This window comes from Heterocephalus glaber, unplaced genomic scaffold (genome assembly GCF_053883595.1).
Source record: "Heterocephalus glaber isolate CG9 unplaced genomic scaffold, H.glaber_assembly_v1.0 deba00001687, whole genome shotgun sequence".
NCBI classification, from domain to species: domain Eukaryota; kingdom Metazoa; phylum Chordata; class Mammalia; order Rodentia; family Bathyergidae; genus Heterocephalus; species Heterocephalus glaber.
Window position 1 is genome coordinate 4,353,083 of NW_028258412.1, and position 21,809 is coordinate 4,374,891.

The window sequence follows — 21,809 nt, forward strand, 5'->3', positions numbered from 1 at the left end:
GCCACAGGCCACTGACCTCCCCCAGACACATGTCCCTCATGGACAAATCCCTGGTCCTGACAGTACCTTTCCAGGGGAACCAAAAGTAGACTATGGATTGCTGGGTAAGTACTATGGCTTGTATCTAGATGTCCCCTGCAAAGCCTGATGCACTCATAGGTGGGGCTTTTCAGAGCTGGCTGGATCTAAGGTGTGTGATATTGGGATTAAAGGTATGTGGTACTAAATTAGTCCACTGATTGGAATTAGCATTGTTCTAGGAGTGGCTGAATGGATTTACTGAAGACAGAAGCCTCACCCTGGGTATAGGTGGATGGGATAAAATTGAAGGCAGGCTGTTCCTGCTGCTTGCTGCTTTGCTGTCTCTTGCCTGCCTTGCCATGGACTATTTCTCCTTGTTGATGTCCCTCTGCAACTCTACCTTGGAAACAGCTAGTTATGTACTGAAACCTCTACAAAATGTGAGCTGAAATAAACCTTTCCTCCTTGGGTGTTGGGTATTTTGTTTCAGCAACAAGAGAGTAACTAAGACCGCTTTTAGAGCCAGGAATGAGGTTATTATTGTGACTGTAGCTGACCATATAGTTCAGGTCCCTTTGGAATTACCTTATAGGAAGAGTTTGGAGATGCCAAATGAAGAAGAAGCCCTGAATTTGATGGGAGATTCTGGTCAGAGCTCCAAAGACCAGAATGTTGACTGCAATGCAGCAGGAAGAGACCAGGGTGAAGAGGTTTCAATTGGGAAGAAGTGGCAGTTGGACTCCTGATCATGTGTCGAAAATTTGTCTGCAATTTGCTCATATTCAGAGATATTGCCTGAGACTGAGATTAAGGGCATCAGGCTAATTCATCTGGCGGAAAAAAATTTCAAGGCAGTCTAATGTTGAGGCAGTGGGATAGCTACTGTTTGGGGCTTTTAGCCAGCTGTACCTTGAGAATCAAGAGTAAATGCCCCAGCAGAATGATTTAATATGTTTTGAGTTTGGCCAGAAAGAAAGCTCCAATAAAGTTGCAGACTGCAAAGATGGAGCAGAGGAGAAAACTTGGTTTCTGATTAGGAATAGGATGATAAAAAGATGGCCTGAGGACATCACAAGAACCAGCAGTACTCCAGCCTTTGCAGCCTCGAAGTTGCAAAGGTGAAAGATTTTGCTTTGAGAAGAGAGCCCCAGAGCACCATGTTTCAGAATGGCAGTGGCCTAGATAATTTGTTCCTAGGGTTTGGGCTCACAGTGTTCAGCAATCCAGGCACTCAACCCCTACTGGCAGCAGACCTTGCCATCAGCCACATGGTGCTGGTCTTATGTGCATGTAGAATGCAAGAGTTGTGGGATCAGGAAAGCTTCCACCTAGACTTCAGAAGAAGACCTGGGAGGCCAGGCAGTGTGGCCCTGAGAGGCCAGTTTGTGAAGCTGTGAGTGTGAAGCTAAAGGTACAATGGAGACCCCAGAAGGCTGGAGAGGCCAGAAATGTGGATCATCTGAGGAGAGCTTTGGGGAGTGAGCAAAGCTGGCCCAAGAGAGAAGCCATGGCAGCTACAATCACTAGCAGTGCTGCAGGGGCAGAGCCACCCAAGTACTTTGGAGTTCACATCTTGCCACAGATTGCATCAGATGTTGGACATGGAACTATGGGACTTAATGTTTGCCCTGCTGGATTTTAGTCTTGTTTTGGTCCCATTCCTTTCTGTCTTCCTACTTGTACCTTTGGGAATGGGAATGTTTATCTTATGTCATTGTATGTTGGGAGTGTTTACCTTTTTTTTCATTTGTACAGAGGCTCACAGCTTAAATCTCAGAAGAGAGTTGGGACTTGGACTTTTCAGCAGTGCTGAAACTGTTAGGACTTGGGCAACTTTCAGTGATGGACTAAATGTCTTTTGCATAAAGGGATGTGCGTGAATCTTTTGGGGGCTAGGGGTGGAATGTTATGGCTTGTGTCTAGGTGTTCCCTGCAAAGCACTCCTAGGTGGGGCTTTTCAGAGCTGGCTGGATTTAGGGTGTGTAATACTAGGATTAAAGGTGTGTGGTACTAAATTAGTTCACTGATTAGAATTAGAAAGTTTTGGGTGCAGTTGAATGGATTTACTGAAAACAGAAAGATCTCCCCTGAATATGCTTGGCACTATCCAAAAGGCCTGTAGCCCGAATGGAATATAAAGGGACAGAAAGACAGCAGGCTTGCTGCTGCTGTTGCTTGTGGCTTTCTGTCTGCTATGCCATTGACTGTTTCTCCTCTGGAATGCCTCTCTGCCCTGCCACACTGCCTTGGAGCAATCTGACTTTGTACTGAAATATCTACAAACTGTGAGCCAAAATAAACCTCTCCTCCTTTAAATTGTAAGTGTCAGGTATTTTGTCCCAGCCACAAGAAAGTAACTAAGACACCATCCATGGGCCCAGAAGGCTACACTTCTGTCCCCTGAGTCTTGGCCAGGCGATCACCTTCCTACAGCTAGCTCTACAAAGAAACCAGGGCAGCACACAACCTGATGCTCCGCAGGCTCCAGCCAGCAGGGGGCACTCCCATGCATGCAGACTCTTGCCTGGTAGCTGATGTCTGCCCACCCAGAGTTCTCGTGGCTTAAGAAACACGTGGTCCATGCACATCCCTAAGGCTCAAGGAATGAGTGGCCCCCAGGTGAGACCACCACTTCCTTAGGGACTCGCTCATCTTCCTGGGGTGCCCACACTGTTGGTTTTGGTCACGCCTACAGCTTGCAAGTAATTGCCTACATTTTTCCTCCTCCTAATCAGTTGTGGAAATGCTGGTTGTCCTTGGGTGATGTCTGTCCTCATTTGACTATCTCCACAGATGTCTCAATCAGAAACCAATTAGACAGCAGGTGGTGGGGCTGCTGTCTCCAGGGCCTTGTCCTCCACTCCAGACTCCAGAGTCTCTATCTGACTGTTTCTCTGGAGAGAACCTCCCTGGCTATCTCTAAGCCCCAGCCTAGCCAAAAAACAGGTGCCCAGTGCCCAGCCTTCTCACCCTTCTGTCCTGGGGCAAAGTATTCATCAAGCTACTTGGCTTGCAGGGCACTTAGCAAACAAACACTAAGGGAGTCTTCAGAGTGGTCGCAGTCATGGCCCAGCCACAGCCAAGCTGTCCTGTGGCTCAACACTCGCCAGAACCACAGCCTCACTTGTGTTCTTGGTGAGGGACTCAGGCAATGTCCCCAAGCTCAAGTTTGGGAGAGCAGTTCCCCAATCTAAGTGGCCCAGACATCAAGCTTTAAGGATATTTTTCTGGTCTTGTCCACAAGCAGAGAATGAACACTATTCTTCTTTCTGGCCAAAGTCATTCACTCTTGCTCCCTGTCCTATAACCTTCCCTTAAACCAAATTAAATCAAATTAAATGGCAAACAGAGTTTAAATAAACAAAAGTAAAGATAAGGGTGACAGAGTCATTCTAAGTAGCACAAGTCCAAATTCTAGGATTCTGAAAGGTCCCCCATCTTTGAAGACTGACTTGACCAAATCAAGGAATTTTCTGTTCTCATGTGGCCTTGATGCCTGCAGTCCTGGCTTAAGCAACCCTGGCACCATACAAAGCTCATCTGCAGTCCAAGGCGAGATGTGACTGGGAATGGATGCCTGGCTTTGCCCAGAGCAGCCCCAAGGGCTTGTCACACAGGCACTGTTGGAGGGCTCAGGAGCAGAGCTCTGAGGCAGACTCGAAATACCATGTCCACATGTGGCCCTATGCATCTGGGTGGCAGGGATAGGATTGGTCCCATCTGTCCTTTCTCAACCAGTGGAGAAGACCAGGTCCAAGGCACAGATTACCATCCTTCAGTCTAATTTGATGAAAACATAGTGCTGCATTTGATCCCCGGTACCAAAACAAACAAATAAACAAACAAACGAAAACATAGTTCTGCAGACACAGACATCTCCCAGTCCTGTTCACACTGAACACTTGTAACTTTCCTTGGTGACATTTCCCTCCCTTGCATATCAGACAGGATTTGACTTAATGTTTGATGATGGCTCATGTGCAGAAGTAGCTGAGCCCTCCTCAAAGATAAGTGGACATGCTTGCCCCATCCTGACAGCAAAGGACAGCATGATTCCAGGAAAGAGCCATGACAGTGTTTCCCTTAAGCCAAATTAAATCAAAGGCTGGTGCAAGGCCTACGGTGAAATATTATCTATTCTACTTTCTATAATGTCTGACCTAGTCCCTTATCCACACGACTGTGACTAAACAAAGGCAGTTGTTCAAATAATTATATGCCCCATGTGAAGAGGCTAATCGTTTTAGTCTTGAAGTGTCAATGAATCATGATCGTGGACTTTCGGTTTTGATTTGTAGCCTCATTTGAAAAGGGGAGAAGGTCTGTCTGGCAGCTGACAACACAGGGCTCCTGGGCTGGTTGATGGTAGTGTGTCGCCCTCTAGTGGCCGCCAGAGTGCACAGGCGGCTCGTAGGAGGAAGTGGGACAATGAGCCTGGCTCCCTTGCCTGGGCAGCCAGCGGAGGCCTCTGGTGCTGGCCTGCCACCCCGGCCCAGCTCCTCAGCTGTCTTCTCTGTGTTTAGGAGAGCCTGGAACAGGTCAATAGCATTTTCTAAATAAATAGATGAAAGTGGGGGTAGAGAGGACCTTTAATTAGATTCCAACTTCTCAGGGAAATGTTTTTATTAAAACAAAATGGACGCTTTTATTTCATTTCTATTTTTAAAATTTTACACCAAGTGTGGTGGTGCATCCAAGAGGCTGAAGCAGGAGGATTGCTACAAGTCTGAGGCCAGCCTAAACTACATAATAAGTTCAAGACCAGTCTGAACTAGACAGTGAGATTCTGCCTTAAAAAAATTATATTTAGGGTTTTTTTTTGTCTTGTTTTGGTTTTTTGAGACAGGGTTTTGCTACATAGTCCAGGCTGGCCTTGAATGCACAGCAATTCTCCTCCCTCAGCCTCTGAGTGCTGGGATTACAGGTATGCACCACTAAGACTGGCTATATTTAGTTATTTATTTCAAGACAAGGTCTCCCTATGTAATCCAGGCTGGCCCTGGACTCCCAGGTTCAAGCAATCCTCCCACCTCAGCCTCCTACTTCACTGGGACTATATGCATGAGCCACTACACCCGACTGCAATAGATCACTTTAGTTAGTCAAGAAATGGCGCTCTGTCTCATTTGAAGCAAGCTAACTCCAGCACTGTGTTTAAATATCTAATTCACAAAAAAAGGAATATTTTTAAGGAATTAGAGATATGCTTTTGACTTGAGAGCCTTGTGAGGGTGAACATGGGCCCTCAACTGCATTCAGATAAGCAGCCCCTCCCCACGGTGGACGTTCAGGTGCACCTGGCAGCAGGGCCTTTTCCTCTCCCCAGTAAGCTCTCTAAAGCACTGCTCTGATTGATGTTCTATCTCTCCAACACCCCTGGGGGGACATGAGGATATCCAGAGATGGGCTGTCACTAGCCTGTTAGCATATTTTTATTCTTTAAGTTGCAAGGGAAAGCCCTTGGGGAGAAAGACTGTGGAAACACCCAGTGCTGATTTCATGCTCTTGGTGAATCCTCTTCAGGTGCCACTGGCACTGTACCCATTTCTCTCCCAGGTGGAGACCCCCAGAGCCCCGAGGTTGCTCTCAGCTTCCACTGCTGATTTCCCCCTGGGATATGGGGCCCCACAGTCACCATCACCACTGTACTGCACACACGTCCACTAGGCCACGATCATGCTCCACAATCATCCAGCACCCAGTGCCATGCCAGCTGGTGGACAGAAGCAGGCCTGGTCTTCCTTCTGCCTAATTCACTGACAGTGGCATAAGAAGCCAAGTAACCCATTTCTTCCTTAGGTCTTCTGCTTTCTGTGCCAACCTAGGCCACAATATTACTCCAGAAACCTTACTAAATGTCCCCACATACAGAGATAGGGTACATCATTGCCTTAAGGGAGTTTGGCTGAGTCACAGGGTAGAGAATGAAAGGCTTGCAGAAAGCCAAGTCCTGAGTCCAGTCAACCACCAGGTGTCACAAGACATCCCAGTGTGCAGGGCAAGGGGGCAGGGTGCAGGGCACCAGAAAGGCTTCAGAGGCTGCACTTGAGTTGGGCCAGGGAGGGGGTGGAGCCTGCCAGCTCCAGATGTCCTTCACCCAACCAACAGTCAAGGCCAGCCTCCCTCTGCCCCTGTTCCCTCACTCACCGACTCAACATTTGGGGGCAGTACCAGGACCCAAATGCAAAGGGTTCCAAGAGGCCCAAGTGAGTGAACAGAGAGTCCATACCCGTCAAGAACAGGAGGCCTAGGGCACATAGGACCTCAGGGCAAGTAGGAGGACAGGCAGGCAGTAAGTCACCCAGATGGTGTGCAGGACAGTTGGAAAAGCAGCCTAAGGGGCTAGGTGCATCTCTCTTCCTCTGAGGTGTGGCACAAATCAGGGCAAGTTTCTTCGAACTGGAAAGGTCTCAGCAGTCATGGTCATCTCTTTAAAGGAAGGTCTAGGGGTGAGGATGCTGAGCAGGGAAGGGTGGCAGACTGCACGCCTCGGCATCATACAGGAGAGTCGCATCTGGAGGAGCGGTGTAGGGGATGGCCAAAGTGTGGCAGTGGCTCTGCGCTTGAAGACGTGCCTTTGGCACAGCCGCACCTTACCAGGTGACAGTTGCTGCCACCGCCCAGTGTGCTCTGCACATCAATCCCATTGCTGTGCTAACCTGGCTTGGCAACATGGTCCTCATTCCCCAGTGAGAGAACAGAGACCAAGGAGGGAACACAGCTTGGCTAAGGTGGCTTAGCCAGGAAAAGGCCAGTGCCAGAGACCAGGCCAGCTACTGGCTCCCAGGGCTCTGCTTTTCATGCATCTCACATCTCTAGCAAGCGAAGCCACAGGGCAACTAGAGGCAGGTATAGGCACTGTCTGGCAACCCTTGTGAAGAGGTGGTTTCCTGAGGGGTGGCTCTCTGCACACACACACCTACCTAGTGGTAACCACTGTGGATGGACCATACCTGCCCCACCTATGTCCTCCTACAGGACACCTGTCAGCTCACCATTCTGATCCACAATAGTCCTGCCCAAAGAGCTGTGTCTGAGTTAAAAGGCAATGCACATGGACCAGGAGAGTGAAGCGGGAAAGCCCTCAGGGCCGCCTCTGTCAGGGTGTGTACTGCTGGACCGCAGAGCAGTTGGTGACTCCTGCCCCCCCCCGCCCCGCCCCCGGCTCAGGCCAAGGGAAGGAGCAAGGCGGGACAGTTCTCTGAGGCCGGTTTTCTCCAGAAAGCCCCGCTCTGGCTCCAAGTGGTCCAGTTGAGATTCCAGAGCGGGAGGCGGAGCAGTGGGAGACATTCATTCCCCACAGGGTGTCCAGGGCATGAAGAAGCCCAGGATCACAGGACCCTGGCTGCATTCTGCTGGTGTGTGTCCCTGCCTGAACCTCAGAGGGAGCACCATGTCATTTTGTTGCTAAGGACACCAAGGCTGTATTTATTCAGCTTATGTGGAGCTGTACTAGAACTTGAACCCAGATCTGCCAATCCCAGTTCAGGGCCTCGGCCACCAATAAGAAGCCAACTGAGAAGATGCATCCACTGGAGTGGTCACATGTGACTGAGATGCTGGGTGAGCAGAGAAGGCACACATTCTGGGAAATGTCTGGACGTCTTGGGAGCCCGTTTTTGTATCTTGCGGGGGATACACGGGCGCACTGACTAGTAAACGATGTGTCTTGACACCAAGGAGCCTTGTGCCCCGGGAGGCACTTACCCCTTCCATGGGTGCGATGAGCAGGTCATACAGAGCACGGAGTGGGGGCTTGGCAAAGGAGCTCTGCCTCCGGGGGAGAGAGGAGGTCCCGTCCTTGATGGGTGACATGGTGTTACTGAACAAGCTCGTCATGCTCTGGCAGCTCCTGGGGAGAGAAGGGCCAAGAGATGAACCAGACCCAAGCAGCAGGCGGGGTCACAGCAGCTCTGTCAGCCTCCCTCCCAGCCAGGGCTTCTCTCCTCCCTTCCAGGTGATTTTCACACGACAATGAGCACAGTCAGACACCACAGGGCAGGCCAGCTGCACACAACAGCTTCCATTTCCGTGGGGCTTTTCTACATAATCAAGTGTCCTAAAGTGCTGTTCAGAGGATTTAATTACATCTTGTGAGAAGAGACTGTGTGCAGGCAAACATGAGGGCCGTGAGGAATCAGCGGCGCCACCAGGCCGACAAGGGCAGCTCCCCATTGCCTATTAACTTTCCATGCGGGGGCCATTGGCAGGACAAAGAACATGTTGGTTCCACTGTGAACTCAAAACCAGTCCCTGGGCATCTGCCTGAGCCCCGCCATGGCACTCGGTTGTGCCATGTGCCTTGGCAGGTGCGGCCTTGGCAGTGGGGGCAATGCTGGGAGTTGCAGAGTGGGCAGTGCCTGCGGAGGGGCTTGTTCACGTGTGGCTGCAGGTTTTGGTTGTACCTTTCAATTTCTGTTCCAGTGTCTCCATGCACAGTCTTATTAATATCCCAAGTGTCACACTCCCAACATAGGATGAGGGCATGCACTGATTTGTTTAGAAAATGTTTCCTGAGTACCAGGTGTCTGCCAGGCATTGTTACAGTCTCAGGGGACCTACAGAGGACAGGGCACACAGGTGAGCAGGAGAGGAGAGGCAGCAGGGAGTGGGAACCTATTCCCAACACAGACAGGGCTTCCTGAAGCATCCTCTCAGAACCTGCTGCTGCCATGTGGCCCTTGCATAGCCATCTAGTTGCATTCTCTGTATACCTGCTGGGTAGTCAGTGACCTGTCAGCCTTGATCTAGACAGTGCTTTACAGTTTCTGCTACCTTTGCAGGGCCCTTCAGGACAGGGACCTTGATGTATACCAGATACACCACTGGGCTTCAGCAAGTACTCTGGTAGCTGGTTGTGACAGCAATCCAGCTACTGCTCAAGAACCAGGCACAGGTAGCTTTCCTCCTGAGCTAGGTCAAGATCTATGACATTCCAGGAGATAGTACAGAAGATCCATTTGTGTTCCCCAGCTTTGGCTTCCAGCCTGCCCCTCCTCTCCCCTTCTCAGGGATCTCTGCATTGCTCCACCTGACCTAAGTTCTAAGGTCACACTAAGCTAAGCTCTGAACGTGCACCCCCACCCTGCTCCCCAAAAAGCAGAGCTGAGCAGCAGGATGTGGCAGCCTGGGGAGCTGCTCACATCTGCCCACTCACTCAGGAAACATAATTATCGGTGACTGGGGCAGTGGTGTGTCTTTGCCATCAGAGCCAGTGAAGCACAGACTGCCCTGGAGTGATGCTCAGGCTCAAGAGGTACCACGGAACACACTGCAAAGGGTAGTTCTCCCCTGAAGGGGCGATTACCACACTGTTCTCCAGAGGAGACACACCAATGTGTCATGTGGCGTCTGTCATGGCGCTGTGTGCTACTGCACATGCGTGCTCTCAGACCACAGGAAGGTGGCGGCAGGGCACCTCATGTCTCATGCCCTCAGTGGTGTCTGCCTGGACCATGGGCTCACGCTCTCCGACTGAGCACCAACACCTCCACCCAATCTGACCTGCCTGTCCACCTCCCAGTAAAGGAGCTGCTGAAGGGAAGTTCGGGGGTGCGGGCTAGAGAAGTAGAGCCTGACCCCAGCCACGGGTCAGACAGGATGATGTGGAGGGAGGTGATGAGATGCAAGTGCTGGGATCCACCCCGGCTGTGAGCAAGTCACTGCCATCGGTCCCCTGCATCTGCAGAAAGCTGTATTGCTGCCTTGTATGGAATTCAAGGACCAGAGGGGCTGTTGCAAAGGCCAGTGGCAGGCCAGGCTGGGGCTCCTGGTGGTGGTCTTGGTGGGATGGGCTTAGGTACTGATGGCAGTGGTGTCTATAGATCAAGCACCATGGTGCGTCGCTGGCATCTACGGAGACCTAGCAGTGCTGACCCCCAATACATGTGTCACTGCCATACTGTATAGCTACTGGTTGGCCCAGGCCAGGGGCGGCTTTCTGAGAGAGCACTATTTGATCTGGGCCACAGGGCATGATTTGGAGCTGGCCCGCCTGCTGGACAAGGTAGAAGAGGTCATTCCAAATAGAGGGACAACACAGGAAAGGTACAACACTAGGAAATGGAGGCCCGAGTGTTGGGCCACTGTGTGAGGGGCGTGTGGGGAAGGAGTGCAGAACGGAGTGGAGAGCAAGTGGGTGGTGGGCCTGGCAGGCTCTGGTCACCCTCTGGAGAGCAGGCCACTTGCCTCTTCAGCTGCCAGTTCCTTCGCACAGCATGAGCAGAGAGATGCCACCTGCATCTGCAGTCCTTTCTAAGGACCCTGCCATTGTCCCCAGTGGTTTGGCACAACAGCCACAGTTGGGCCATTGCCAACCTCACCATCAGCCAGGTTCAGAAGGGAGGGTGGTCAGCTGTCTCCAGACAGGGCTGGTGACTCATGCACACAGTGGATCTGCAGAGGTTTCCCTGGCACCTCTAGGCATGTGGGTCTGTTTCTAGGTGGTGCCGGTTCTTCGTGGACCAGGCCTGGTGGGGCGGATGGGTCTGTGTCTAAGTCTCCACAGAGCCACCTGCCTGGTGCTGAACTTCGTCCTGCTCTCTCCCAGTCTGTCCAGCCTGCCCTGCCCCATCTACACGAGCGATCTTGGCCCCCAGAGGCTGCACTGAGAGGTGGCTCTCAGCTGCCCACCCTGGCCCCTGCTGCAGCCTGGAAGCTCACAGACCAATGGCCTCTGCAGCTATAGTCCTGGGCACTTGCCCTCTCCCAGTGGTCAGGCAGAAAGCTCGAGCCAGCCCTGGAACTACACTGCTATTCATCCAAAGGTACCTGTCCCTAAGAGGACCTTTTCAAGTGAAAACAAAAGGCCAGAAACAGTGAGTTGGTGACTAAGAAACCAAAACACAACTCACCTGAAACCATAATTAGAGGTCAGAGTAAACCCATACAAGACCTTTCTCCCTCAGCAGGAGGTCTCTGTTACCAGCCCTCAGAGAGTGGCTTTGCCTGCCTCTGTTCCTACAGGAGCCTGGGGCTCATGACTTTCAGTAGCTCCTCAGGCACAGCTACCTCCCAATTTTCCATGTTAGCTGCCTCAGTGCCACACACTGCAGCAGGGCAGCAGCACAAGTCATTCTCCACTGGAAAGCCAAGAGCCACAGACCCAGGAACAGAGGAGGGGCAGGAAACCAAGAGCAAGAGTGACTGACAGCCCCTCAGATCCTGAAGGTCCTCTGGGTACACAGGTGTGGACAGAATCTTGGGCTGTGACCAGAGGCAGAACTCAGACCTTCTCTGGCTGTGCCAGGGGCTGGAGGCTTCTTCACCTGTCAATTGCTGCTGCCCTCTGTCTTGTGCCAGTGTGAGTGGTCTCTCGATCACCTGGCTTGGTTCTTACTACAATTACACTGGCCCACTGCAACTGCTGTACTGGGTGCATTTGGCAGAGATCTGCAAGAAGAGATGTTCATAAGGACTCAAAGCAGCAAGGCAGTGCAGTCAGTCCTTGGGCTGCGGCCTGAATGTTTAAGAGGACAGGCGGGACTACCAGGGGCCTGACATGCCACCAAGGCTGTGGACTCTAGCCAAGCCTGCCACTTCTCTACCCCTTCTTCACTTGCTTCTTATAAGAAAGCAAAATCCTTTCAATCCAGGCAAGCCCTCAACCCACTGCTAAGCCTCCCACATCATGTTTGCCTCATGTAGATGTCAGGTATGGGGTAGTCAGGACACAGCTTTTAGGTGTCACCCATCTAGGAGAGATGGCACCACTGAACACAGATGGCACCCTGTGGTGAAGTGCAGTTTGGGGCCATAGAGTCAGCTGAATGGCAGCAGGTACCCCAGGCTTGGGTCCCAGCTGCTTACAGAGGTCAGCACATGTGACACGGAGTGTGACAGGCAACTTACTTCCTGCACTGTCATAAAGACTCAGTGCTTCTGCGGCCACAGGGGTGGGGTGGGGGTCACAAGGGCAACATCTCAGGTACTGGGCTGCTCCAATTCCTGTGGAGTGACTGCACTTGCCTCAGCTGTCTGGACTCCAAGACCAGAGGATGTGCTTCTCATTAGCACAGGAGCTGTGAAAGGGGCCCTGCGATGCTGCCAGGCTGTCCTGCCCACCCAAGGCGTGTGAGGTGCGCTGGGCCTTTACAGGTGAGCACCAAGGTTCAGAGAGAGTGACACTAGCATTGCAGGGGTTTTCACTGTACCCTCCTGGCCAGCTGAGGAGTTCACATGGTGGCATGGTGGCACTCCCTCCACCGTGGGTGTGGGATTCACAGCTGGGGTACCCCAGAATTCCAGCAGGTGGCGCTGGCTCACTGTCATCCTCTGTCCACTTCCTGCCCAGCTCCACCTGGGCTCAGTGACAGCTCAGCCCTGGGCAGAGGATTTTCTCACACTGCACAGTCTTTATTAGCTCATTCCTCAGATGATGTTAATCTACTTCTGGAGAAAAACTCATTTTCTCTGCAGCACAGCAGTCTGGGCCATGGTGGGGAAAGGAATGGGAGCAAGCATGCAGGGAAGGGTGGTGAGGCCTCTGCCTGTCCAAAATGCAGAGCTACGAGATGATGTGTGAAGAGCCACTGAGGGGGCAGAGGCATCAGGGGTGCGGTTTATGTCTTTGCAATGATGACAAACACCACCCAGCCTGGGCCGTACTGGCTGCTCATGAATCATCCCTCCTGGGATAAAGAGCTATGTTCCAAGGTGGGAGATTTGTGACTGTAGTCAGCAGGATACTTCAGGGAAACATTGTGGCAGTGAGTGTTCCTGCCCGGTGTGCTGCTGCCACTCCCCTGACCTCCTGTCCAGGCTCTGTTTAAAGAGAGCATCAGCTCCCAGTGCAGACGGCAGCCAAGGTGAGTCCCAGGCCAGCATGCACACTGCCTTCTCAGGCTTCCATACTTGGGATGGAAATCTGAATGAGCCCCTGACTGAGCCCCATGCACTCCATCAAGCCCCCTCAGCACACTGGGGCAGGCCCTCCCTGTAAGTCCCCTGCCCTGTGCTCCCTTCACCCACACTCTTCCCCATGGACCTGGCTCTCAGGCAGTGGCTGCAGCAGTACGGACTGGAGGATTCAGCCTCCCTCCTGGCAGGTCAGTGTCTGAGTGTAGGGTCAGCAGATGGGAACAGGGGAACAGGGCTCAGTTCTTCCTGAGGGGAGACTAAGAAAAGGCCTCTTTGAGGCTTGAGGTTCTGTCCCACCTGTCTGGACAGTGGGGCTGGGAGCATCGCAAGAACCTGGAAGAACCAAGTCAATAGGCTGCCTGGTACTGGTACTGCCCCCTACAGGGACATCACAGTTGGAGGGTGGAGGGGACACTGTTAGAATGTGACCCAGACTCCCTAGCCTGGGAAGAGGCAGGGTACCCCAACAGGGTACGGGAAACAGAGGGAAGGATGACACTTCTAGAACACACAAAGGGGCAATGTGAAGGAAGAACTAGCTTTGTCTGTGGTTTGTACCTCACAGCACCAAGCTGAAATGATGGGGTCACTTGCTCATTTGACACGCAAGCTGTAGGGACATGGGCCTTGCCCTTCTGGAGTTCACAGGCTAGCAAGGACCAAGCCAGGCTTGGTGACTATAGTATGCATGTGTGCCTGCCTGCATGCATGTGGTCTTGGAGTCCAGGCTGCCACGGAGCGCCTTCCCCATTCCCACCTCCTCTCTGCTTCCGACCGCCTGCGCCTCTGGGGCTCAGTCCCCACCAGTCACAGGAACACTCACCCAGGGCACATGTGGCCTTGATGCCTTTAGGATGACCAGAAGGGAGAGGGGAGAAGGCAAAGAACTGACATAGACCCTTCTGGGGTGGACCAGAGCTGGGGTGTGAGGGTCACACCCCACTCAGCCCTCTTGTGTCCCCGCCAGTGGCCCTACTGTCAGGAGGGGCAGGTAGAGAGCCAGGGTGAAGCATCTCCTGAGGTGGCGATGCAGCTTAGGTGTCTGTTCTGCAGGGGGTTGGTGCCATGTCAGCTGGTGCCCTCATCTGGATGCTTTCTCCCCCAAGAAGGCAGGCCTGGGGGATACCAGTTTCCACGGGCTGGCTGTGAGCAGGATTGGCCTGGCCTCCAGGTACCAGTGAGCAGAGTGGCGAGGACAACAGGCCCTCTTCCTGTGCCGGGGTGGCTTACTCAAGATATGGCAGCTGTCCCTCGGCCCTGCCATCTCTCCTCTGCTCAGCAGGGCTCCTTGTGTGCTCAGGATGTCCCCATCAGGCACTCTGACTATCCAGACTCTGTGCTGGCCAGGCTGTCCTAGGGCCTCCTGCTCCTCACCCACTCACTGGCTTGTTCCAAGAGTCCCGCACCTCTCTGCTGGCCTCCCTACTTCCCTGAGGGCTGCTCTCCTGAGAGCTCCTGGTGGACAATGATGCAACTCGCTCTCTCCTGGGATCTCGGGACAGCACTGCTTGGGAAACCATTTCATTCCTTTCTCACTCACCTCAGCCCTCACTGACAGGGATGCGCCCATATTCCCTGTGGGTTCTCAACTCAAGTTGAGTCATCTGAGGACTGGGAGCTGGCCTGAGGTTTGAACATGGGTTTTAAAGAAACAGTGGAAAAACTATAACAATTCTATTATATTCAAATAGCCAGAAATGCCCCCTTTCAGTTCTGCAACCATTCAGTGGTGCTTCTCCATGAGCATCCTCACATGAAAGGTTATCTCCTCTGGGACACAGATGTCATCAAATGCTGCATTTTAAGTACTTAAACTGTTGGCATTTTCTGCCAGCTTACCTCCTAATTACTCTGTGCTTGCTCCTTCCAGGCCATGCTGGCTGGCTCTGGTGCCAGAGACCCTGTTCTCCCTTGCACCTGGTACCTCTCAGCCCAGGGGTCATTTGGGGTGGTGTGGCTTCCCTCTCCTGTTCAGGGGCTCTCCTGGGCATATCAGGCTCCCTGCCTGGATGAAGAGCTTGGGCCTGCCCAGTACCTTATGCAGGGGCCACGTGAAGCAGGCAGTGCCTCGCCTCTGCCCACTCCATCTGATCTCTGTTGTGACCTCCAGGAGGTGCTGTGGCCAGGCCTGGGGATGTCACCATGGAAGAACCAGTTTGTACAGGGTTTTTCTTCTGATTCCATGTGGGATCAGGACAGAAGCCCCAGTGGGAAGTGGGGATTCCACTGGGTTCAGGATGGAGAGAAATATGCTATGTGCAGTATGCTCAGCTGGTGTGTGTCCAGCAACATGGTAAAACCTCCTTCCATGGTAAAGCCTCTGTACTCTTGGGCACTGTGTGATTCAAGTCCATTCCCTCACATAACTCTGTGGAATCTTACTCACTAGTTCACAAAGAGCACACTCCTGCAGGAAGTGAAAAGTTCACAGTCACAGGAGGAATCCAGGTGTTATGGCTTGTATTTAGATGTCTTCCCAAAGCCTCATGTGGTCATAGGTGGAGCTTTTTGGAGATGGCTGGATCTAGGGTGTGTGATGCTAGGATTAAGGCTGCCCCACCCTGGGTGTGAGTGCTATCCACCCTAAGAGTGGATAGCCTGGATAGGATATAAGGAACAGAAAGAGTAGCTTGCTGCCTTCTGCCCGCTATGCGCTGTTTCTCCTCTGTGACGCCCCTCTGCCATGCCCCCCTGCCTTGGAGCCAGCCAACTATGGACTGAAACCTCTACCAACTGAGAGCCAAATAAACCTTTCCTCCTCTAACTTTGGGTGCTGGGTGTTTTGTCTCAGCAGTGAGAAAAGTAACTAAGACACCAGGCAAAGGCTGGTGACCATTTGACAGAGGAGTCAGATGGGTGGGTACCTGAGACTGGACCATGTTCTTTGGAGTCTGACAGATCTGGATCCTAATACAGGTTCTATCACTTTCTACCTGTGAGACATTGGGCAACAAATTTAATCTCTCTGAGCCTCCAAGTCCTAATAGTGCCCCTTGAGGCTGTTGGAGACTGACTGAGAAAACACATAGAAAGCATTTTGCACAGCACTGGGTGCTCGGTAAGAAAGCAACAGATGGTCACTGCTGTCTTCATCTCTGCTAGAGTAGTTGTCATGGTTCTCTAATGTTGGCTGCAATCTCCCTCCATTTCTCCTTCCTTCCTTTCCTTTTCTATTTTACTCTTCCCTTTTGTCCCTCCCTCTATCTGTCAGTCAGCAAGTTTCTGCACATGTTTAACAGAGGGTACTGTGCCAGGCACCCTGGGGAAAATAGTGAAATCAGATGGGATTTGGCCTTGAGTGGCTGCCTGGCCTGGGAGGTCACAGACCTATGTAATGAAGGGTGGTGCTTTCTACACCAGACAAAGTGCAAGGGAATTTCAGAAGAGAACCTGTTCCCAGTTGGGGCAACCCAGACAGATGGTGAAAGACACTGTGTTTCAGATGGCCCTTTAGGAAAAGCCTTCTTTGGCCGTGTCCTGGAGCTCAAGATAAGACTCTGAGGTGGGAAAGGGCAGGTCCAAGATTCTTTAGGTTTCGGGAAAGGGCAGATGGGACAACATAAGGAGGGCCTCCGAGTGTGAGGTGATCAGAGGGGAGGACAGAGGACCAGCAGTGGCCTTGGGCTGGGTAGGGAGGAATCACAGCCAGAATGAGATAATTAATCTGGCTGAACACTAGCAACCTCTGTTCCCAGGATTATGTTACATGATAATTTCACACAAATAGTGGTCATGGAAGGAGCAGGCATAGCAGTGGCGACTGACAGAAGGATGGAGCCACTTGCAGGTCTTAGTAGCAGATTGCATTTGGGGCATGAGATGCCTGGGGGTGTGGGCTGTAATAGGGACAAGAGATGCAGGGAGGAGCAGATGAGGTCTAGTACCTGTAGCCCAGAAAATCTGTACTGGACAAGGAGAGTTTGGGTTTAAGCTGCAGCAGCCATTCTCCAATTTCAACTTTCTTAAATGTGCCTGGGCTGTATTAAACCACACACCTAGATTCAGTAGGTCTGGGCAGAGCCAGTCCCTCAGGCAGGAAGCTGCCCTATCTATGCTGACCTCAGGGACAGTCAGAGGCCAGGCTAAGATGGAGCAGGATGGGCTTGCGCACACGCACACACACACACACACACACACACACACACACACACACACACACACCACCACCACCACCACCACCACCACCACCGCCGCCGCCGCCTTCTTGTCTACCTTCACTTTCCCTCCTTAATAAGTTTCTCATCCATTTATTTTTATATAATCTAGTACCATTTATGTTTTGAGAAACTCTGAAATCACTTCTGGAACAAAAAGTTAATAAAAAGTGGTAAAGGCAGGCTGGGGATTTAGCTCAGTGGCATTGTGCCTGCTTTGTAAGCACAAGGTCCTGAGTTCGATCTCTGGTACTGGGGAAAAAAAAACTGGTAAAGAAAATACTGCTTATAAACTAAATTATGTCTTAAAATATATTGCCAAGCTTGATATTTAAAGGCAATCTTTGGGGACTCCTTTTGTGTCTGAATGAGTCACTATTCCACAGACCCACATTTAAAGTGACTTTTCATTACTGGGTCTTATTTTCCCACCTATAGCTCATTTGCATCTGTGCTGTCTGATGCAAGTGGAGAGCACATGGAGGGCTGGGGGGGGTGCCACATCAGAGAGGGAGAGAGGCCCAAGGAAGTTTGGGCTGTGCCTGTCCCTGGATGCCAGGACAGGCTCCTGCCTGGGGCCAGGTCACAGGGAGGCCCCTGCCTAGGACAACTACATCAGGGTGGGTATAACAGGGGCTTGTCCAGGTGGGAGTGACAGAGAATACTCAGCAAAGAGCAGAGGTCAGGGATGGCAGGACATTGGGCAGAAAGCTCAGGAGTCACTGTTTTAGGACTGGTCCATCACTGTGCATCTGAGTAGTCTTTCTGGTGTCAGCTGAGGGAAGAGGCATCAAGTTACCCACTCGGGGGTTGTGTGATTTGACCTTATGGATCTTTTGAGTGGTTGATCACTCTCTATCCCCTCCCCTGCAAAAAGCCGTGGACGCCATGGAAATCTCAGAGCCAAGGTCAGGAGAAAGGACTCCCTACACTCAGAAGTTATCAATCGTTCTTCACAGTCATCCTACACTGTAACGACTGCATCAGGTGGCAATGCTACCCCATTTTCCAGATTAAAAAACCAAAAGGCTCAAGATCACCTACAGACAATGGGTAGAGCCAGGTTTCAAATCCAGGTCTACCTTGCACCAGGGCCCAAAATCTCCCTTGTGCTTGGCCTCACTGTGGAGGGACACCTAGGCCAGGAGTGCAGTGATACCCAGAGCCTGTCTCTCTTGGACTCCTGCAGCCTTGCTGCAGCCGACCCACACAGATGCTCTCAAAGAACCACTGCCACACATCTGTGCAGATGTGCTCAGCAGAGGTGCAGAGGAAAGCATGAGTACAGGGTGCCAGCTTACTGGCCATGTGGACCCTGGAGGAACAGTTGACTCCACTTCCTCTTCTGACTCTGTTTCCTCCCATGCCTTGCCTCCCATATCTTGTCCTGTCCTGTCCCACCTCCCTTCAGGCCGGGGTTCCACTCATGGAGTTGGAGGGAAAGGCAGGCTCTAGGGGCACTGCCTCCTCCCCACTGCCAGAGTCTGCCCTTCTGCAGAGTGTTGAATACAGAGGGGAAGGGCCAAGGAGGGCCCTGCAGGGGCTTTCCCTATACTCCAGGCATGGCAGCCAGCTCCCTGGGAGCCTCCCCCACCCTGCCACTGGCTACACACCCCATCATTTGCTGCCCCTTGATCAGCAGAGTGTCTCCTGTGAGCACTCAGCAAAGGGATGACCCATGAGGCCCTCTCAGCAGGCCATACACATGTGTGCTCATGTGGGCATGAGACCTCACTGGGGCCAGGTACTTCACTGGGCCCCTCTGTCTTGGCCTTTTGGCCCTGCACACAGTCACCAGAGGCTGGCCCATGGAAGGGAGAGGCTTTCTCCCCTTATTGTGAGTGATTTTCTGGGAGGTCTGGGAGGACCCTTGACCAGGCCAAGGATTCATGGTTGACCACTCCTCCCCATTCTGTGGGCACCATGGAGTGTGGGGCAGGTGCTAGGTAGAACCTGCAGTGAATCAAAGTCCAGCTGTACTACTTCTTTTTAGAAAGGGGAGACATAACACTGCTTTGTTGTCTGTTTTGCTCTAGTCACAAATCTCTGGCAACAAGGAAACCCCCTTCATGTGATGTCACTTAATGGGAAAAATATGAGACCTAGGATGCAGGTTGCACCAGGAGGAATGGCAATAGTCAAACATTCCTCTTGGATACCAGTCCACAATGATCCTAGATAGCCACCTTTAACATCAAGGTGCTGCCCTAGGGCCAAGAATCCAGGTGTTGTCCAAAGCCTGTCTACCTCCTTTTCCTTGCTGGCTGCCATCAGGTTCAGTCACACCTCTCCTCTACTGCATGTGCTCACCCACACATGTGGCACGCACTGACCTTCAGGCCTCAGTATAACTTCAGAGGCCCAGGGCTGCTGTTCTCCCCTTGGAGACCCACATAGGGTGGAGTGCTAGGCAAAGTTCTTTATTTTTTGTTCACTAGTGGGCTTGCCTTGGACTCAAAATACAAAAAGTGTGTTTTCTGCCAAAGTACATAAGCAAGAAGAAAAATAGTGGCTGCAGAGACCTCAAAAACAAAAGCAGAACAAAGATCAGTTCCTGGAGTGGCAAGAGAGAGAACTCTAAAGCCAAGCCTCACTTGACTTGAATTAGCTACACAGCCTCACTGCCAAATCAGTCCCACTAACAGCCCAGGAACAAAAGGGCCAAGGAATCCATAAACTCACTGAGGCGGCAAGCCCCCAGGAGGCAGCCGGTGCTGCTCCAGCACATAAGACCCTCCACACACAGCTGCTGCCTCCTCTTCACCTCTGTGGGCTCTGGGCACGTGTGCTCAGGCCCTGGTCACTGTCAGAAGACTGCAGAAAAGCCACTACTTATCTGTCCTGTTCAGTGATAAGCCAGCCCACTTCTTAGCCAAGACCCCTGGCCATGCAAGGGGCAGAGGGAGGCCAGGGACCCTACAGCAGCACAGAGTTGAGGGAATGTGCAGGCTGGTGGGGCAGCTGGAAGGTATGACCTGAAATTAGCTTTGGCACCTACTTACAGGCAGTTTTCCACCCTCCTGGCTGTGTGTGCTCAGCTAAGATGTGCACTCACAGGGCTGGCACATTAGTTAACAAGGGAGCATGGCCTGTAGCTGTGCTCCCCTGTGGACAGGGGCAGCAGAGGACATGCCAAGCTGAAAACTGTCCTGGGCCATAAGGACTTACTGCAGAGGGCTGTTCTCCTCTTACAACCTTCCCTAGTAGTCTCTGAAAGGTCAAGACTGGAAGGCTTGAAGAGACCTCTTTGCTTTCCTGAGGGCAGGACAGAGGGCCTGAGCCAGGTCAGAACATATCTTGCCAAGGAGGCTGGGCACAAGAGTGGCTACTGTGGGCCTTGCTGCTTCTCACCTGATCCAGGGCCTGGGCCAGGAGACTGCCTACTTGGCACATGGACTGTGTTGTTTAAATGAACAAACAAGCTCATAGTATCACACTCATAGGACCTACCTCAGAGCTGCCCAGAAGGACAAAAACCGTCTTTCTAAAATAAGCAACTCCACAATCCAAAATCCATAACACCTCAGACTCAGGACTGATAAAGTAGGATTCCAGACACACCTGGCAAAATCCTTTTCTCCTGTGGTTCCAGGATGGGTATGGGAGACTGGTTCCTGAATACAGGAGAACCAGGGATTAGGTTGCCATGGACGCCTGAGGATCCTTGCCATAGTGGGACAGAAGAGGCAGATGGGTGGGGCTACCACTTCAGCCGTATACAGACTTCATCACTTCTGAAGTTTATCTCTACCTACATTGTCTTAGGAATTCAAGCTGAGCACTGCTGTTTGCACTTCACTCCAAAAAGCAGAAAGCTACCAGGCGTGCTGTGCCTTCCACACAGCAGCATACCACTCATGTGTTAGTTATATACTTTTCCCCTTATATCCCCTTTATTTTGTTATTTTTTTTTAAGCAGTGGCCAAGTTCATTTGAGAAAGTAAAAGTGAAGAGTTGGGGAGAAACTGGCTCTGCAGAGCAAGCTTGGGTAGAGTGAAAGAGAAAAAAGCAAGGTAAAAGAACACCCTGGAGAAACCGGGGTGGGCTATCATGAGAAAATCCACAATAGCTGATATCCCCTTTAAAGGATCTCTGCAGGGTAGGAAGTTTGTCCCCATTTCAGGGTTGAGGAAACTGAAGTTGACAGTAGTAAACCTGAGCCCCGAGCTGTTCCCACTGAGAAGTTTGAAATCTAAGCCTTGTCCTATGCTTCCTTATATCTGGTTGTGTCCCTACATGAACTCAAAGCCATGAAGGCCATGGTGAAGGAGGACCTGGGTGTGGATGTTCTGGCCTCCTTTCAACCAAGCTGCCAGTTCTTAAATCCCTGGCCCCTGGCTCCCTTCCCACTCAGCTTGCCCCTGGGAAAGTAAACACATGTTTGTCACCCTGACAGCACAATAATGAGAGGAAACCAGGGCCTACAGTAGAAACAGACAGGGCACACAATGCCCGGCATAGCAGGCCTGCCAAACAGAGGCCACCCCCAACCCAGCACATAGTCCCTTACCCCTGTGTCCTAGTCAAGCAGCTGCCCTTCAAAGGCAGGTCCCCAGGCTGGGGCAGGGACCCAGAGAGTCCACAGGTCCTTCTGTAGAAGTCTGTCAAAATGTGACTGCCAGATTGTTGCTAGGCAGCCAAGTGACAGCAGGAGAGGTGCCATTCAGCTGGGTACCTGTGATCTGAACCCAGTTCAATATCAGGCCTGTGAAGAAGGAGAAGGGGTGTGCTGGCTTGGCAATTTCAACCTCCATTCTCCTGAAGCTGTCAAGGCTG

General features: G+C 52.0%; 1 protein-coding gene across 5 annotated transcripts in view; it reads right to left on the bottom strand.

Annotated features, from left to right (window-relative positions):
* Positions 1-21,809, bottom strand: part of Ttc28 (tetratricopeptide repeat domain 28) — a 710,286-nt gene that overhangs the window by 24,039 nt on the left and 664,438 nt on the right. For all 5 annotated transcript variants that reach the window (XM_087198497.1, XM_087198496.1, XM_021257148.2 and 2 more), the window contains one exon: positions 7,729-7,873. In XM_087198497.1, coding sequence (XP_087054623.1) covers positions 7,729-7,873 — 145 coding nt within the window. The remainder of the gene's footprint in view (positions 1-7,728; positions 7,874-21,809) is intronic.